Here is a 15,907-nt window from a genome sequence, read left to right on the forward strand (position 1 = left end):
TCAATTTTTACTCAAGTTACAGCTTGCACAGACGGACGGATAGACGGACAGACAGTCACTCGGATTTCAGCTCGTCTCTTCATCCTGATCATTTATATATATATAACCCTATATCTAACTCGATTAGTTTTAGGTGTTACAAACAACCGTGAGGGGCACAAAGCTATTATACTCTGTAGCAACAAGTTGTGAGAGTATAATAATGGAATTAACCTGCCGCCATTCTTATTATAGTATTCAGAGAATTCTAGTTGTAAACTGTTATTTTTACGTGACTAGTTTGAGGTTTCATTGTAATTTAAAATTGCTGCGGATGAAATTTAAATTCTCAACCGACTCATTGTGATCCACTACGAACTCTGTTGTCTACTATCTCTACATGATTTGAACAAACAAAATCTTCATCTGTCGAATATCAACAAAACACGTACTTCTGATCTTATGTTCGGTTCGGACGATGTACTGCACTTTCTTAATTTCACATCTAATGGCATTCCCTGGTTTCAAGAAAGTTGCAAGTCAATTTATGTGTAGATAGATACTGCATATTGCCTATGAATATAAGATTGGGTTAATATTGAACGAGTGAAATGAATAATGATAGCAAACATTAACGGGATCTAATGTGTCGAATATCGTATGTACTTAGTATTTTATGACGTATAGGCCTTGAAAAAGGTACATTAAGTTTCCCACGAAATTTTTAACACCCAGAAGGAAACGTCTGAGACTCTATAAAGTATATATACATATATAAATGATCAGCGTGACAAGCTGAGTCGATTAAGCCATGTCCGTCCGTCTGTATATACGCGAACGAGTCCCTGAGTTTTCGAGATATCGTTCTGAAATTTGATGCTCATTTTATGGAACCACCGATATGGGACCACTATAGCATATAGCTGCTATACAAAGTGATAGGTCAAAATGAAGTCATTGTGTGGCAAATTATGTAAAATATCAGCATTTCTTTTACTGCAGAAGTTTTAATGTTCTTTAGAAATCCGCGAAATTTTCACGTCCTAGTCGTAGTCCTCTTTTCAACGCCCATTTGATAGAAATATGTCTCCTATGGGAAGCGGTCTCTAGTGAGCTTCACTTGATGAATTCATCTACCATACAGTTACCGAGCACATCGCTAAGCTTCACAAGGTACCCACATTAACTACTTATTAGAAACTTTGAAGGCATTGAAGACCATGAGAGCAATGCATTTGTATGTCTGTCTATCTGCCCTTGTAGTAAAATTTCTTACATCTAATTAAAACTCGTCTCCTGTTCAGTTTTTATACTGGGTATGACTAAATATATGAATATACTCTTATATATGCATACAAATATTCCTACGCATGGTTAAATGAGCATGTGCACCTTTTGTGTGCCGTTGTTTGTGCCAATTTCCTTCCGTTTACCACGGAAAGTGGAAATGCGCTAGGAAAGTCATTGTTGTTGCTGGCATTTTGTTGCGCTTTCTGGTTTTTACACACTTGCAGTTCTTCTCCATTCGCTTTCTGCTTTCTTGTTTGGCTCTACCACCGAGCAATTTGCTACTTTTTGTAAATTTTTAATTCTTCCTTATTTTTTTTCTTGCTTGCTTGTAAGCTCTGCTTGCATTCATTTTCTGCGTGTGTTCGTACGTGGGTTTCGTACTCCGCCCCCTTAGCTTTTTGTTCGCACCGTATGCTCGAATTTTGTTGCTTAAGTTTTGCTCTTTATTATTAAAATAAAAGTCATAGATGTGCTTTAACATCAAAAGTTCATGGTAATGTACCGTTACGTGAAAGTGTATTTCATTATATACATTAAAAACGCATTTCCCTTTATACACCCTTTTTACTTGTATATGGTAGAATTTAATATGCTTTAAGTGCGACGTTAAAGAAGCTTTACTCTGGTTCGCTTATTCTATTGTTAAAACCCTTATGGGATAATCGGTAGTTATTTCTTATATGGAAATCATTTAGCTTCACTTATAAGCTTCACTTCTGGCATGCAGATTGGGATTGGAAATTATGCTCTCAATAATCATCTAACGGTATTTGAGTATATTAGCACATATACGCAGCTCAAATTGCTTTGATGAGTTTGTGGAGAGTTATTTCTCAGGACACTAATATATTTTCGAAAGTAATGCTTCCATATCATTTTAAATTGTGCCAATTTTGGCTTGATTCTTTTAGTCCAAATTAATTTTTGATCTTTTTGTAACTTCCAAATTATAAACTTTTCAAGTCCATCAATAGTTCATATCCAGTAATTGATAAGGTCTCCATGATTACCACTTAAGTGTACAAAATATCTAAAAATTATTTATCATATCTGAGTATTTAAGGTACAAGCACATGGGTCTTCTCCAAATTTATACTCACGTTCTTCTTGGCTGATGAATGGATCCATCGCACTCTGCGTTAATGCATGTCAAGGAGAGTAGTAAAAAAGTAATTTTCTCCAGTGTTCTATGTTGTATGAACCAATGTTTTTTCGCAACGTGTTCAAAATCACTAAAAAATGTTTTTCCGCTTGTGACTGAGCCACATGAAATACAAGGCTTAAAAGACAAGTGTAGTAGCAGTTATGATTGATCTTCTAACTCTTTTGATCTTTAAAAATACTTTTACCTAGTTTGAGGCTCTCACAACGTTACTCAGTGACCGTATTTTTATTCTTCGATTGTTCAATATACGATACGTTCAATACGACTTCAGGAAAATTAACAACGATTTGGGATCTTTCCGAATTTGCTCAAATTATCCAAAAATTACTGGCATAGCGCGTAATTTATGTCCTCTGTCTTTGCTTTTATTAGATAGGTAGAACTCTCCTCGTTAGGTGCGAGATATCCATGTTTTGACTTTTGCAACCTGATTTTGTCCGTTAATCTTTGCTAATCTGTGAAAATCACATGAAAATGCAAACGAATAGAAGCTATCATCAGCAGTTGTGTGCTCTATAAATAAAAAAGCTCATCCCAACAAAACATCAAAGCAACGTCAGGAAGAAGTGACCGAGTACGGATTGAAATTCCGGAACCTGCTACGATACAGCACTCCAATTTGTCCCTTTGTTAATTGAGTTATCGATCAGGGTTGAACAGAACATCGGAGATATTCATATAATGCTGTACGACTTTTACTGTCCATCTCTTCAATCGCATTAAAATGATCGAGTATGCAAAATATGCCAATAAAGGCAATCATTGGATATGCATATTGCAAAATGACAAATTTTCTGGTTTTGAAAATATTGAGTGGTTCAATAAATTTCCTGCCTGAAATTGATTATATTACAAAATTGAATTCAGAACCCATGAACTGAATATTTTGATGATTAATCATGTTAATTTTACAATGTCAATATTTATTTTTGTTCTGAAAACTGACTCTTGCAATCCTAGTTTTATTTTCAAAATACATATAAATTTATATTTTAGTTCAGACCTAATTTTGCATTCATATATTTCATTATACGAACGCAAAATAGTACAAAAATAAATAAAATAAGATCTTATTCCATACTTTATAGTGCCTTTTCCATTATTATTACAAATTAATTACGCGTTCCTCTAGTTTTAGTGTCACTTAGTTATAACAGTACATTTCGGCTAAATGTGAATTTTCCGGCATTACGTAACAAATGGCTAGGAGAGAGGGGGGCTCGAACGATTTGTTTTGCGGTTAGGGAGAGGTGTCAGAAATTGCGAAAAAATGCGTTACGTAATACTTGAACGACCGCGTACAACTTTTTATGGCTTTGCAGGTAAAACCTAAAACTCTGCGAACATACGAGAAGATTTATGCATATTGAACTATTTATTTGCTTATGTGCATGTATGTGCACATATGTACATATGTAGGCCTAGAAGGATGTACATACATACAAACAACAATTGTTGACAAACACGTCTTTTCAAGAAACAAATAGTAATCCCAAAAATATACAATATACTGCTAACGTGAATATAAATTACCACGTTGAGGTTATAAAAAGTCCAAACTGATTCACTGCGTTTGGAACTTTTTTTGTGCACACTCATATATATTTACCAATGCAAATGTTACAGAACAAAGTCCAACAATAAACGGCTTAACTTTTTTCCCAACTGATAAAGCTTTCAACACGATGTAATATTAGATATTGCGGCTTAGACGTATTTAGCACAAACCGCTGCCGGGCCATTGCCATGTTTTGTGTGTATTCTGTGTCACTTACATATGTATGCAAGGTGGTTAACTAAAGTGAAATATAATTTTTCCCATATTACGTTCTACAATTGACTCTACGCATACGTTGTACTATACTTTATACTAACAACATATATACATACAATATGTATACTCTAATTTTAAGAGCTTAGTATTTCCTAGAGTAATAGCTTTTAAACTAGCTGTCAAACAAGCTGTCAAGTTCATTTTGATATTTCTGTTTGACATTAATGCTTAATATATTTTGCCAAATTACTTTACAAATATTTGCAGCGCAACAAATTTAAAAATGTTGCGTAGTTGCTGTGTTAAGACCGCTGACATAAATCTTTTTATTAATTTTTAGAAGGTTTATGTTATGGGTAGTAAACTAATTATTTTTTAGAAATCAAAATCTTACACTTGTTTCATATCTTATACCACCAACATATATACAATTTCAAACCCAAATTTATATTTCTCCTGACTTAACTTGTTGAACTTTTACTCAATGGTTCTATTTGGTCAAGTCTGGCCTTCTCAATAAGCAGTCAGCGAAAAGTTGCAGCGAAAAATATAGGGCCCACATTAGTATATTTTAAAGCAGATGATAATTCTACAAAGTTATTTTTGCAATTTCCTGCACGGAAATGTTAAACGCAGACATTTATATGCATATATGCATGTATGTAACAAACGGATATAACATGTGAGGGAATGAAGAAATAATATCAACGGTGGTAATATGAGCCCAAGAGAAAAATGAAAAACGTTCAAGCAGTTGCAGCAACTCATTTAAATATTCCTTGATTTTGAAACGTAAACATATAAGCGCACATCTGCTCCATACGTTACATACATATATGTATGTACATATGCGTAGTATACTTATGTATTCAAGAAAATCATAGTAATTTTTTCGCAGCCACTAGGGAAGGCCAAGGACACGGCCTAGTAGCTGTGACTATCTACGAATGCACAAATATATATATGTGAATCCATTGAGGCAGCTTCTTCGATATACCTATTTTCTAAATTTTACCCCAGTGCGTATGAGCAACTTATTGTAAAGTGTTTGCAATAAAGACAACTAATGACATGTCATAAGTTTGAATATTTATTTTTATTCTAATAACGCATTCTGATTTTTTTTTTTTTAGCTATGTGGAATATATTTCTTTACTTTCATGAATGAAAAATAGATATTTATGTAGAAAATCAACAATCCAAGATTAAGGTAAATTTTAAATAACCAGAGACCGTAATCATTATAAGTTTTATACTATAACATAAATTTGATCCTTCATAAGGCATCTGTGATCTAGAAGAGAGTTTTATATTGAGCAAAAACAAATTAAAATTAAAATCATAAAAAAATAATAATAATTTTTGGTGATTTGTTTTTTTTTTTAACTTAAAAATAATGATTATGAACGTGACGTTATGTGTTTTTTGTATGTCGATTCTAAGAAACTAAATTTTTCATTTAAAAAAAGTTGTAGTGGGTATAATAGTGAAATTTTTTATAAGCTCATTTTATACGAGATATAATTTTTGTTACTAGTTCAAATTTGAATATTTATTACGAATATTAAAAGTGAAAAGTCGCTCGAGGATATCTTTGAAGCAGTTGAATAAATAGTTTGCGACAATTCAATACAAATCTAGTTCTTTTCAATATCTGGGATAACTTTTCATACTGAAGTTCCACAATAATAATGAAAAATGCATTTTTCCTATTTTCGAAACAATGAAATCGTGCTTATATGTGGAAGGACTCTTATGTAATTTAAAATTTTGTCAAATCGAAACCTGGTCTGCTCCATTTCCTTTATATTCTACACAAGTACAAAAATTAAGTTCGAATCGGAATATATTAAACTATTTAGGCAACCTATTGACTGTACTTTATTTTGTACACCATTACGTATGAGCAATTTAAAGTACATGCTATTGTATATAAGCGTTATCTAAAATTTTGGTTTGCATTTTTTATAGTAGTAAAGAGTTATATTTACAAAAAAATTTAAATTTTACCAAATTTTATTAAAATAACCGATACATTCTTTATTTTTTACTATATCTCAAGCAGCAAAATCATTATATATTGTAATATGTACTATAGGGAAATAAATGCTGGAGTTATTCATTGACCGATTCCACCCATTTTTGGAACTAAACTGTAGTATCTCTGATTATACATTCCCTTAGTTTTACTCAATGACAAACAACTCAAATATCTTTTACTTTTTACTAGGTATATTTTGGCTAGGGTAAATACTGAAGCAATTTTATTATTTATTAACACCAGATCACACTATTTTAAGGAAATCATTGGTGCTTCTTTTACATTTTTTTTTAATTAAAAAATAAGACAGTATGGGTGGTTGCTTGCTTATTTTCAAACTATAACATAGGTGAAGATTCATCAAGGTAATAAAATTTCCTTAAAATTGATCGAGTATTTGCTGAGATATGTGCTTTCACTTAAAAAAGGGTGATACCGCGCTCATTACCCATTTTTTATAGCAATTTAATAGCATTCCTTCCGTGGCATCTTTACTGTTTAATGTTTTTAACATGTTGTTTTAGCGAGTTAACGCACTTTTAGTAGCTTTCAGCATAATCTTTTTATGTGACTTTGTGCATTAAGATTTCACCTAATTTCATATCATATAATGAAATGCTAAAATAAAAAATGTTCCATCAAGTTTGACTGATATACATTTAGATTAAATTTAATATAATGGGTAGTTTAGTTTAATTTTTTAGTTTAATTTGTGATAGCACTTTATTGTTTTTACCAACCTCCTGAAATTGCCAAGTAATACCTCAATTTTTACTCAAGTCATCGCTGGATGTAGATCCTGATCCTCAATATCTACTACGATCAGTTTTAGGTGTAACAAACAACAGTTAAGTGAACAAAAGTTGTACACCCTGTGCAATATGTTGCAAGAGTATCAAAATTAGTTGCTGTCAATGAAGAAGCTTGCTGAGTCACATATATTACCGGTACATTTCGGTATGATTAGGCATTAGTACGAAGAGCATAAATAAGATTTGAATTTGTATGGTCTTAAACAAAGAAGCGACTAAAACGAGGTCAATGTCGATTCTTCTCATAGATTATTATTACACAAGACTATATATCCAGGGAATAAAATATGCTTCAAAAATTTATTTTATGGTATTGAAATGTACACAAATTAATATTAAATGTATGGTATGAATTAAAATTATTTGTTTTTATGTCAAGCAATATTTACTTACTCATATTTGTTGTTATTTTCTAACCATTGAAAGAATTTGGTATTGAGGTTGACCATTATCCACATGCTTATGCAAGCGTTGCTTTCCCCTTCACCTCTCCCTGAATATATCTCTGCTTATGCACTACTCTTTACTTTTCAAACAATAGAAATCGAGTAAACTGAAAATATAAAGTAATTTCTTTTTCTCTCCAACGTCCCCCTTCGGCTGACCTTTGGCAAATTTGTGACCCGCACAGCATCAATGTTCTTGCCATTAAACGCATATCTACCTGCACAAATAACTAGCAAATCGCTGGACTTGTGACTCTTTGTGTGGCCTCACACCATTTGGGAATACGGAAATGTTGATGATTGCTTCCACATTTTGCTACCAAATTGAGCTAGACCGTATTGTTGACTCACGCTGTGCACTGTTGACATTTCCGGTTGGCCATTGCTATTCGGTTGACTTCTAAACCGACCATAGGCACAGCCACCAAACGTGCCACACCACAATGCGCGCTACAATCTCGCTTTTGCACTGTTGGAGTCACTGAAGCCGCCTCGTCGCCAGTTCAACAGTCCAGCGATTGCCAGCAGAGCAATGCGCCAAAACGTGAAACTAAATTGCTGTGCCATGATGTTGATGATCCATTACCAGGTGCCGTTGTCGCTGCTGTTGTTGTTTCAGCTGTTGTGCCCTCCAAACTGCCCGTTACTGTTTTTTGCTTTTTGCTATTGCCGCTGCACTTCTGCTTAATTGTGTTGCTGCTAATTTGACTAACATTTTTCTCATCTTTTTTGTTCTTGCTGCCATTGATGTCGATGATATTATTAGTTTTGAGTATGATGGTCGTGGGCCGATTGGTGGGGTAGGGGGACGTTGTTATAATTTATGTTTGCACTGGCACATTATTCTCAGTCTCCTGCAGTACTGGTGCCGTCCACACACCACTGCCGGCACGTTTTCGTGTCTGCACAATGCCATCCATGATGTCCAGTTGTAAATTGTGGATGCTGCCTCGATGATCGGTAAGTGGTGGTCCTTGAATAATACTGCCACGTCGGCTGCCACTGCTATAGAAAGGGAGAGGGAGAGCGATAGCAATATTACTTAAAGAAACTTTCAAAAAAGAGAAAGCAATATAATATATATGTTTTCAATCCTAATACCAATCCTCAATGTCCAAACCTCAACATGGAATACTCAAAAATACTTCAGAAGCCTGCTTTAAGATACTCAAGAATTCTTCAGAAGACTACTATTTAAGCTCTATCTCTTCTCTCTGTTGAGTCGCGGTTAAAACGCTTTTCAATTTGAAGTAAATTAAATTTGAACTAACCAGCAATACGATCCTTACTCATCTAGGGCTTAGAATAGCGGAGTTCAGCATGTGAATTCTAAAATGTTATATTAATAGAAATAATACAAACTGAGATATAACGGTCGTTCCGGAACAGTCGAATAAAAGAAGATCTTGGTCGTGAATTTATGCATTTGAAAATCTTTTCGTGCTTTTGCATTTGGAATCTCACCATCAATTTGAACAAGAAAATACTCTCTATTGGTAATCGAAAATGAGATATCTTCATTCTTTATTAAGTCTCGAATTCGCGAATACTATTTTAATAAATTCAAATACAGTAGTAGCTAATATGGTTTAGAAGCAAAGTCAGGACTCTCTGGTGAATGCGTTGAAAAGTAGTGGAGAGACTTGTTGTAAAATTTAGATGAACCTGTTCTTCTCAAGCTTATAGGTAAATTAGCCCTGCCTATAAATATGTGTTTTTTCTGTGAGGATAAGTTCTGAAAAAGCCCATACAAGTAATGTGCCCCGCAGAGTCAAATTAAGACAGAAGAAGAGAAAGAAATATTTAACGCACGTCAACTACATTAGGCTTTCTTAATGCGCCTGGGCTGGGTGAGATAACATAGTGAGTAAGGCCACAATAGACCAAATAATACAGTGTATAATTCTTTTTATCCAATGTGATCTAAAAGCCAAATGGAACCTTCAATAACCTCTTCACTACATTTTTTAGCTAGATCTTAGGCTGTGGAATAGATCATTTTTCATCATTTATCAAAGCTAGACGTCTTAAACACAAGCGTTCTGTCAGATTTAGAATTCGGTAAGCAGTATCTAATGTTTGATTCTTCGGCTTGTGACACGTACCGAACTTAGAACGAGCTTATCTCTACAAAAAAAACCTCTACAAAATACATATTAAATATGTGATTTAGGATATATCAAGTTCTAAGGACTACAGTTTCGTTGATTAGAACTATGATGATATGCTATTATTAAACCTCCTCAAGATAATAACAATAATCGAAAAGACGGAATTTAGATTAGGTTTTGTTTCAAACGTAAGACATACGTCAAATATTCAATATTTGTCATGCTAAACCAACATATGCCACAAAAAGTATGAAATTCATTTCGGTTAAGTCCACCTGCGATTAATTGCACTTGCTTTTGTACTCACCTGAGCGGCATGCCTGTTAGCGACTCCCGTCGATTGCGACCAAACAATGTCGGTGGTACAGCAGAAATTGTAACAACCGAATGTCGGCGGCCACCCGCGGCGGGATTTGCTTTCTGCGACAATGTTGCTAGAAACTCCACTTCTTTCGGACTAAGCCCACCATTTTCGCCGCCCACCTCCGACAAACGACGCACCTGACTGGCTGTTATACCCTCGGTTATTTGCAGTGATGGCAAAGAATGTTTGCGTCGCTGTTGCATATCCGGAAATGGGCATAACAAATACGGATTGACGGGCGAGTCAGGCTCAGAATCGTCGCTTGTCGACTTGCGTGTGGCTCCTGTGGTATCAACACCACCGGCTGCGCCCTCCGCTCCCCTGCCATCCTCGATGGTATTTGTCTCTTCAACAACAATGAGCGGCTCTTGAGTGCTCAAACTGAAGACGGGCGTAAATGAGGAGCGACGCATTGCAGCGGTTGGAATGACAGCGGCAGCAGAGGTGGAGGCGGAAGTGGAGACGGAGGCGGACGCTGCCGGGTGCTCAATGGTGTTGATGGTGGATATGGTGGCAATGTTAAGAGTAGCAGTGATTTAACTGGTTTGCGTACGCAAGCGTATGCGTTATTTACGGGAGGGCGATGCGATTTGAGCGAAGCTCCTATTCACAGTTTTGAGAGTTGTCGATTAGTTGGCGTCTTTGTTGGCTAGTTCGCTTTTAACTGAAAGTGAATAAATTTGAAATTTATAAGTGATTCTGCTGGTAAATATAAATAAATATTTTAGTATTAGAAAATCAAAAAGAATTATTACAGTACATCCCTGTAATATATATTGTAAGTATAAGGTTCGTTCGGTTTTTACCTAAGAGATGGCGTTATTGTTCACGTACTAGTGTTACGTGTCGCATCATGTCATACTATACGGCGCTGAAAACGTGTTTATTCGCACTAAAAGTTTGCCTTTCACAGTTTTTCGATTGATTGATTCAGTAAGTTGTGAGCGCTCGTCGAAGAATGGATGGAGAGAAAATTCGCAATACAATTTTTCTTCGATCAAGGTGAATAAGCAGCCAAAGCGGCTGAAAAAATTAATTTAGTTTACCGGCCTGATACTGTAAACGAACGTGTAGCACAAAAGTGGTTTGCTAGATTTTGTTCCGGTAATTTCGATGTCAAAGATGCACCACGCGCGGGAGGCCGGTCGTCGAAAATTGCGATAAAATCATGGAAATAGTGGAAACAGACCGTCACGTGAGCACTTATTTAATGGCTGAGGAACTAAAGATAAGCCAGAAACCGTTTGGAACCATTTGCATAACCTTGGATTCAAAAAGAAGCTCGATGTTTGGGTTCCACACGAACTAACGCAAAAAACATGGTGGACCGAATTTCCATCTGCGAATCGCTGCTGAATCGCAACGAAATCGACCCGTTTCTGAAGCGGATTGTGACTGGCGATGAAAAATGGTTCACTTACGACGTCGTAGTCAAAGCTCGGGGATGCGGCCCAGACGGTGGCCAAGACTGGATTGACAGCCAGGAAGGATTTGCTGTGTGTTTGGTGGGATTGAAAAGGAATCATCTACTATGAGCTGCTCCCCTATAACAAAACGCGCAATTCGGCTCTCTACTGCCAACAACTGGACCGCTTGAAAGCAGCACTCATCCAGAAGAGGCCATCTTTGACCAACAGAGGCCGAATTGTGTTCCATCAGGACAACGCCAGACCACACACGTTTTTGGTAACACACATGTTTGGGAGGTCCTAATGCACCCACCTTATAGTCCGGACCTGGCACCAAGTGATTACCATCTTTTCCTGTCCATGGCGAACGCGCTTAATGTTGAGAAGTTGGCCTCAAAAGAGGCCTGTGAAAATTGGTTCTCCGAGTTTTTGTCAATAGGGACGCAGCCTTCTACGAGCGGAGTATAATGAAGTTGGCATCTCGTTGGCAACAAGTTTACGAACAAAACGGCGCATATTTGACTTAAATCGGACAAATGTACACATAGATATCATCTTTTGAAAATTCAATAAAAAACCGATCGAACTTTTTACTTGACCTAATAATATAATTATATTTTAGTCTATAAAAAAAAATATTCTTTTTAAAACTTAAAATAATTTTCATTTAATCTTTTATTTTACAAAAGAGAGCCTATTATTGTCTAACTTAATAAACTCACAGCCACTACAGTATTCAAGAAATACTTCAAAGCCAACTAAACGTTTATTCCTGTCGAAAATTAATTGCTTCCGTTAAATAGATTACGCCCTTCATTTAAGTGGCATTCCTTCGCTAATTAGTTTACGTAAGCTGTCTCCGCTTTCGTCAGCATTTCCTATTTGAAGCGTTACAGCAACTCGACAAATTGTCATTAATTGTTCTGGCCTCTTCCGACTGTTACATTATAAAATTAGAAAAGGCTAACAACTTTGTTTCAAACGGAATTTTGTTGCATTGCAGAAATATTACTCTCATTGAGAGCAGAAAAATATTTAAAAAATAACGCTTCATCTAAAATCTGAAAATATTTAATTTTTTATATTCCATATCTGAATCTTAAAAGGGTTATAACAATGAGTTCGTGAAGTCAATTTATATGTGGTACAAGAGAGAAATTTACTCTGCAGCGAGATGAAAACACCTCGAGACTTTACTTTCAACTGTTCTGATTTCACTGGAGATATTGTTATTCACCGCCTCGGCTGATTTCTGATGGTTTCAAACGCTACGTAACTAATCTAACCTTATAGAAAACATCCAATTTCGTCTACTGGCAACTATTGGAAAAATCAAGTTCGAACCCTTTGATACAACAATAATACTTTGGGCATAACAATTTATTTTTTGAAGAAAGAGAGAATATGAGTAAGGTTATGAGTAATATTTTGAGATCAAAGTTGTAACATTTGTATGTGCATACCTTGTTTATTAAATCTATTTATCTTATTAGATCTTTATCTTGATTTTGATTGGTCCATTTGCAGTTATATGTTATACTATGGTGTATACATTTTTGTGAGTCAGTTTAGATGGTAGCTGCCATGATATAGTGGAACGGATACATGTACAAAATTTCAGATCGATATCTCAGAAACTGAGGGATTAGTTCGCGTATGTGCAGACAGACGGGCATGGCTAAATCGACTGACGAGCTGAGGTATACTCTAAGCAAAGCTTAAATTTTAATTTAGAAGTCGGCTTAACAATTTTGAAAATTTAAATTTAAGCTTTTTTAAATGTAAGAGCATATATTATTCGTCTCCTTGCTAGACTACTAGGCTACTTCACGTCAGTTTTAATATCAACACTGACATCTTATTGTATGCAAACAAACATACATACATATGTACCTAACTGTATGCCCGTCGTAGGCGCATTTTATCACGTGCCGGCGATTGTTTTCTTTCTGCCTTTCTTCTTGGTAGTTTATTACTACGCTGTACACAAAGTAGAAACTACGGTGCTATTCTTTTTATTATTATTTCATTCTCCTGAAAGCATCACTGTGAGAAGTGAATTGCTGCCAACACTTATTCAACTGACGCGCAAACCAAAGCACTTTCTTCGAGAAACTTGACACTTATTGCAATTTACGAAGTCTCACTTTGTGTATGCACATTGCTATATGTGTCTGTAAATACATTTTTATTCGTGCTTAAATGCAAAAGACCCATAGAGAAATCAGATAGTTCAAGTTTGGTAGCAAATATATAAACACACACATCTGAGTGCGCGTAATTCTTGATCCCTTACCTTGTTGCTTTCAGGTCACAATGTTCAAGGCTTAATATAGTTATTGCAAATATCCGTTGCTAATTGATTACGTTTATTTCTCTGAAACTATGTATTTCTTTAAATCCATTAATTTTTTACTGACAATTTTTTTTTTTTCACAGACGTCATTTGCTTTTTAAATATAAATTGATGAGTAGTAATTTCGAAAACTACACTGAAAGTGTTTTTAAATTGAAATTGATATTAAATATGTGGAATATGTGCGAGCATATAAGTCGGTTGAAATCCTTTCACTGTGAGTACTTTTTATCGATATCGGTTTAATAACTTAGTTGTATGATCTTTACAGGTTTTACAATCATAGAGGATAACAGATGTTCTCAGATTCACACATACCAAACTAACATTTCTTTAAGATGCCTCACATATCTTTACAATTAATAAAGGGTATTTTTTTTAGACATGTGCTTTTGAAGAAGAAATTAAACGCATATAATTTAATGTTATGGCCAACAATTTAGCTTTATTACAAAAATAAGAGTTGACCATTATGTTTTAAATATTATCTCGGGCAAGCGGGCTGGCGCGAATAAATTTTATTTATTGTTTCGTTGGAACCAAAAGTCGTCTACTTCTTTGTTGACTGTAACATTATGGCCGACTCCATTTTTGAAGAAATATGGACCAATGATTTCCTCTACCCATGGGGCACATCTCAATAGTGACTGATGGATTATCATCACTCCAAATGCGTCAATTTGTTTTATTACTGTACGCATTCAACCAAAACTTGACTTCATCGCTGAACAACATTTTCTTGTGAAAATCGGGATTGGTGGCTATCTCGAACGAGCGCTTGATGGTCATTCGACTTCAATAGTTGCTCAAGTTGGATTTTGTAAGTAAAAAGTATTGCCTCATTGAACATCATACGTCTAAAAAAACACACCCGTTATATGAGTAGTCACTGCATTCAAAATATAATACAAAAAAAAGAAGAAACAATGTTAACTCGGCCTGCACCTTCACAGATACCTTTTGTATAGCATATAAGGGTATACAAAGAGTTTTTTCTTGATTTTGATCGTCTTATTTAAATGGCAGTTAGTTTTCCTTACAAAGACTTTAGTTCGATCGGTCAGTTTGTATTTATATGCAATAGTTGTTCGATCGGCAGTTCCAAAAAATTAGCAGTTTCTTGGTGAGGAAAAGATGTGTACAAAGTCACTTTATTCGCATATATATAGACGACTATGTCCGCTAAATGGACTCAGGATACCAATAGGAATGACGTGATTTTGACAGCTTGCGGCGGCCATGTTTGTGTACTGATTTGTGTCAAAGTGAGTTGTGTCAGGGTATTCAGTACGGTTTGCCGTTTCATTTTGATACAATGCTTGGAAATTGCCCCAGATTATTATGCAAATTCACGTTCATTGAAAACTTATCTTCTCAGATGAGGCTCATTTCTGCCTTATGGCTTTGTCTACAAACAAAATTGTCGCAAAAGGGGTGAGTCGAATTCTCGTGTGGTTCAGGAAACGTAAATACATCCCGAAAAATTTTACCGTTTGGTACGGATTGGGGTATGGTGGCATCATCGGCCGCCAAGATCATGCGACTTAACGTCTCTAGATTATTTTCTCTTGGCGTAAAGGGGTGGAGATATACAAACGGAACCGTGGTGGCCATTCGGGCAATATTTTGTTCAAATTATAAATGGCATAAAATTATCTGCGTAACAAAAAAAAAAAACACGTTCTTGTGTGTTTTATTGCATTTTAACATCACATCGTTCTTGTTTTTTAAACTTGGTAAAAGCGTTTATGCCAAGACAAAATATAATTCTTCATTACATAGCAAAGTGTTTTCTACATATTTCTTAGTCAATCAATAGTGCGATATCATGAAATATTCGTTCCAAATATAATACATAGTATACCACATCAACTATACTCTGAAACTCCTTTCAAAATGAAACCCTTTCGCAAAAAATACAACAAAATTCAATCCGTTGAGTGAGATTCTGTAAAAATATAAATTAAAGTATACATTTTTATATCTTCCAGTTTGTTAACTATGCATAAAATGCAAATAAGAATGCCCCTTAGCGTATACTTTAATTCATATCTGCCGCTTAATGGGTGTAACGTTATGGACCTTTTCAGATACCAATCTAATACTAACCCACTACCTGAAAGGGCGTTAATGTAGCGACAGAACAAAAAATAAAAAAAA

At 35.2% G+C, this 15,907-nt stretch overlaps 1 protein-coding gene across 7 annotated transcripts in view; it reads right to left on the reverse strand.

The window, feature by feature from the left end:
• The window catches only part of LOC106617625 (uncharacterized), a 115,778-nt gene that overhangs the window by 6,710 nt on the left and 93,161 nt on the right, over window positions 1-15,907 (reverse strand). For 3 of the 7 annotated variants that reach the window (XM_070109648.1, XM_070109651.1, XM_070109650.1), the window contains 5 exons: window positions 9,926-10,646; window positions 7,455-8,512; window positions 2,619-3,268; window positions 2,370-2,548; window positions 1,372-2,299 (listed from right to left, as the gene is read on the reverse strand). In XM_070109648.1, coding sequence (XP_069965749.1) covers window positions 8,329-8,512; window positions 9,926-10,395 — 654 coding nt within the window. In that variant the 5' untranslated portion in view covers window positions 10,396-10,646 and the 3' untranslated portion in view covers window positions 1,372-2,299; window positions 2,370-2,548; window positions 2,619-3,268; window positions 7,455-8,328. Of the gene's footprint in view, window positions 1-431; window positions 553-1,371; window positions 2,300-2,369; window positions 2,549-2,618; window positions 3,269-5,462; window positions 5,503-7,454; window positions 8,513-9,925; window positions 10,647-13,687; window positions 13,862-15,907 lie in introns of those variants that run through there. The other 4 variants (XM_036366177.2, XM_036366176.2, XM_070109652.1 and 1 more) reach the window with 4 other exon arrangements.

Source organism: Bactrocera oleae, chromosome 5, assembly GCF_042242935.1.
Source record: "Bactrocera oleae isolate idBacOlea1 chromosome 5, idBacOlea1, whole genome shotgun sequence".
In the NCBI taxonomy this organism is placed as follows: Eukaryota; Metazoa; Arthropoda; class Insecta; order Diptera; family Tephritidae; genus Bactrocera; species Bactrocera oleae.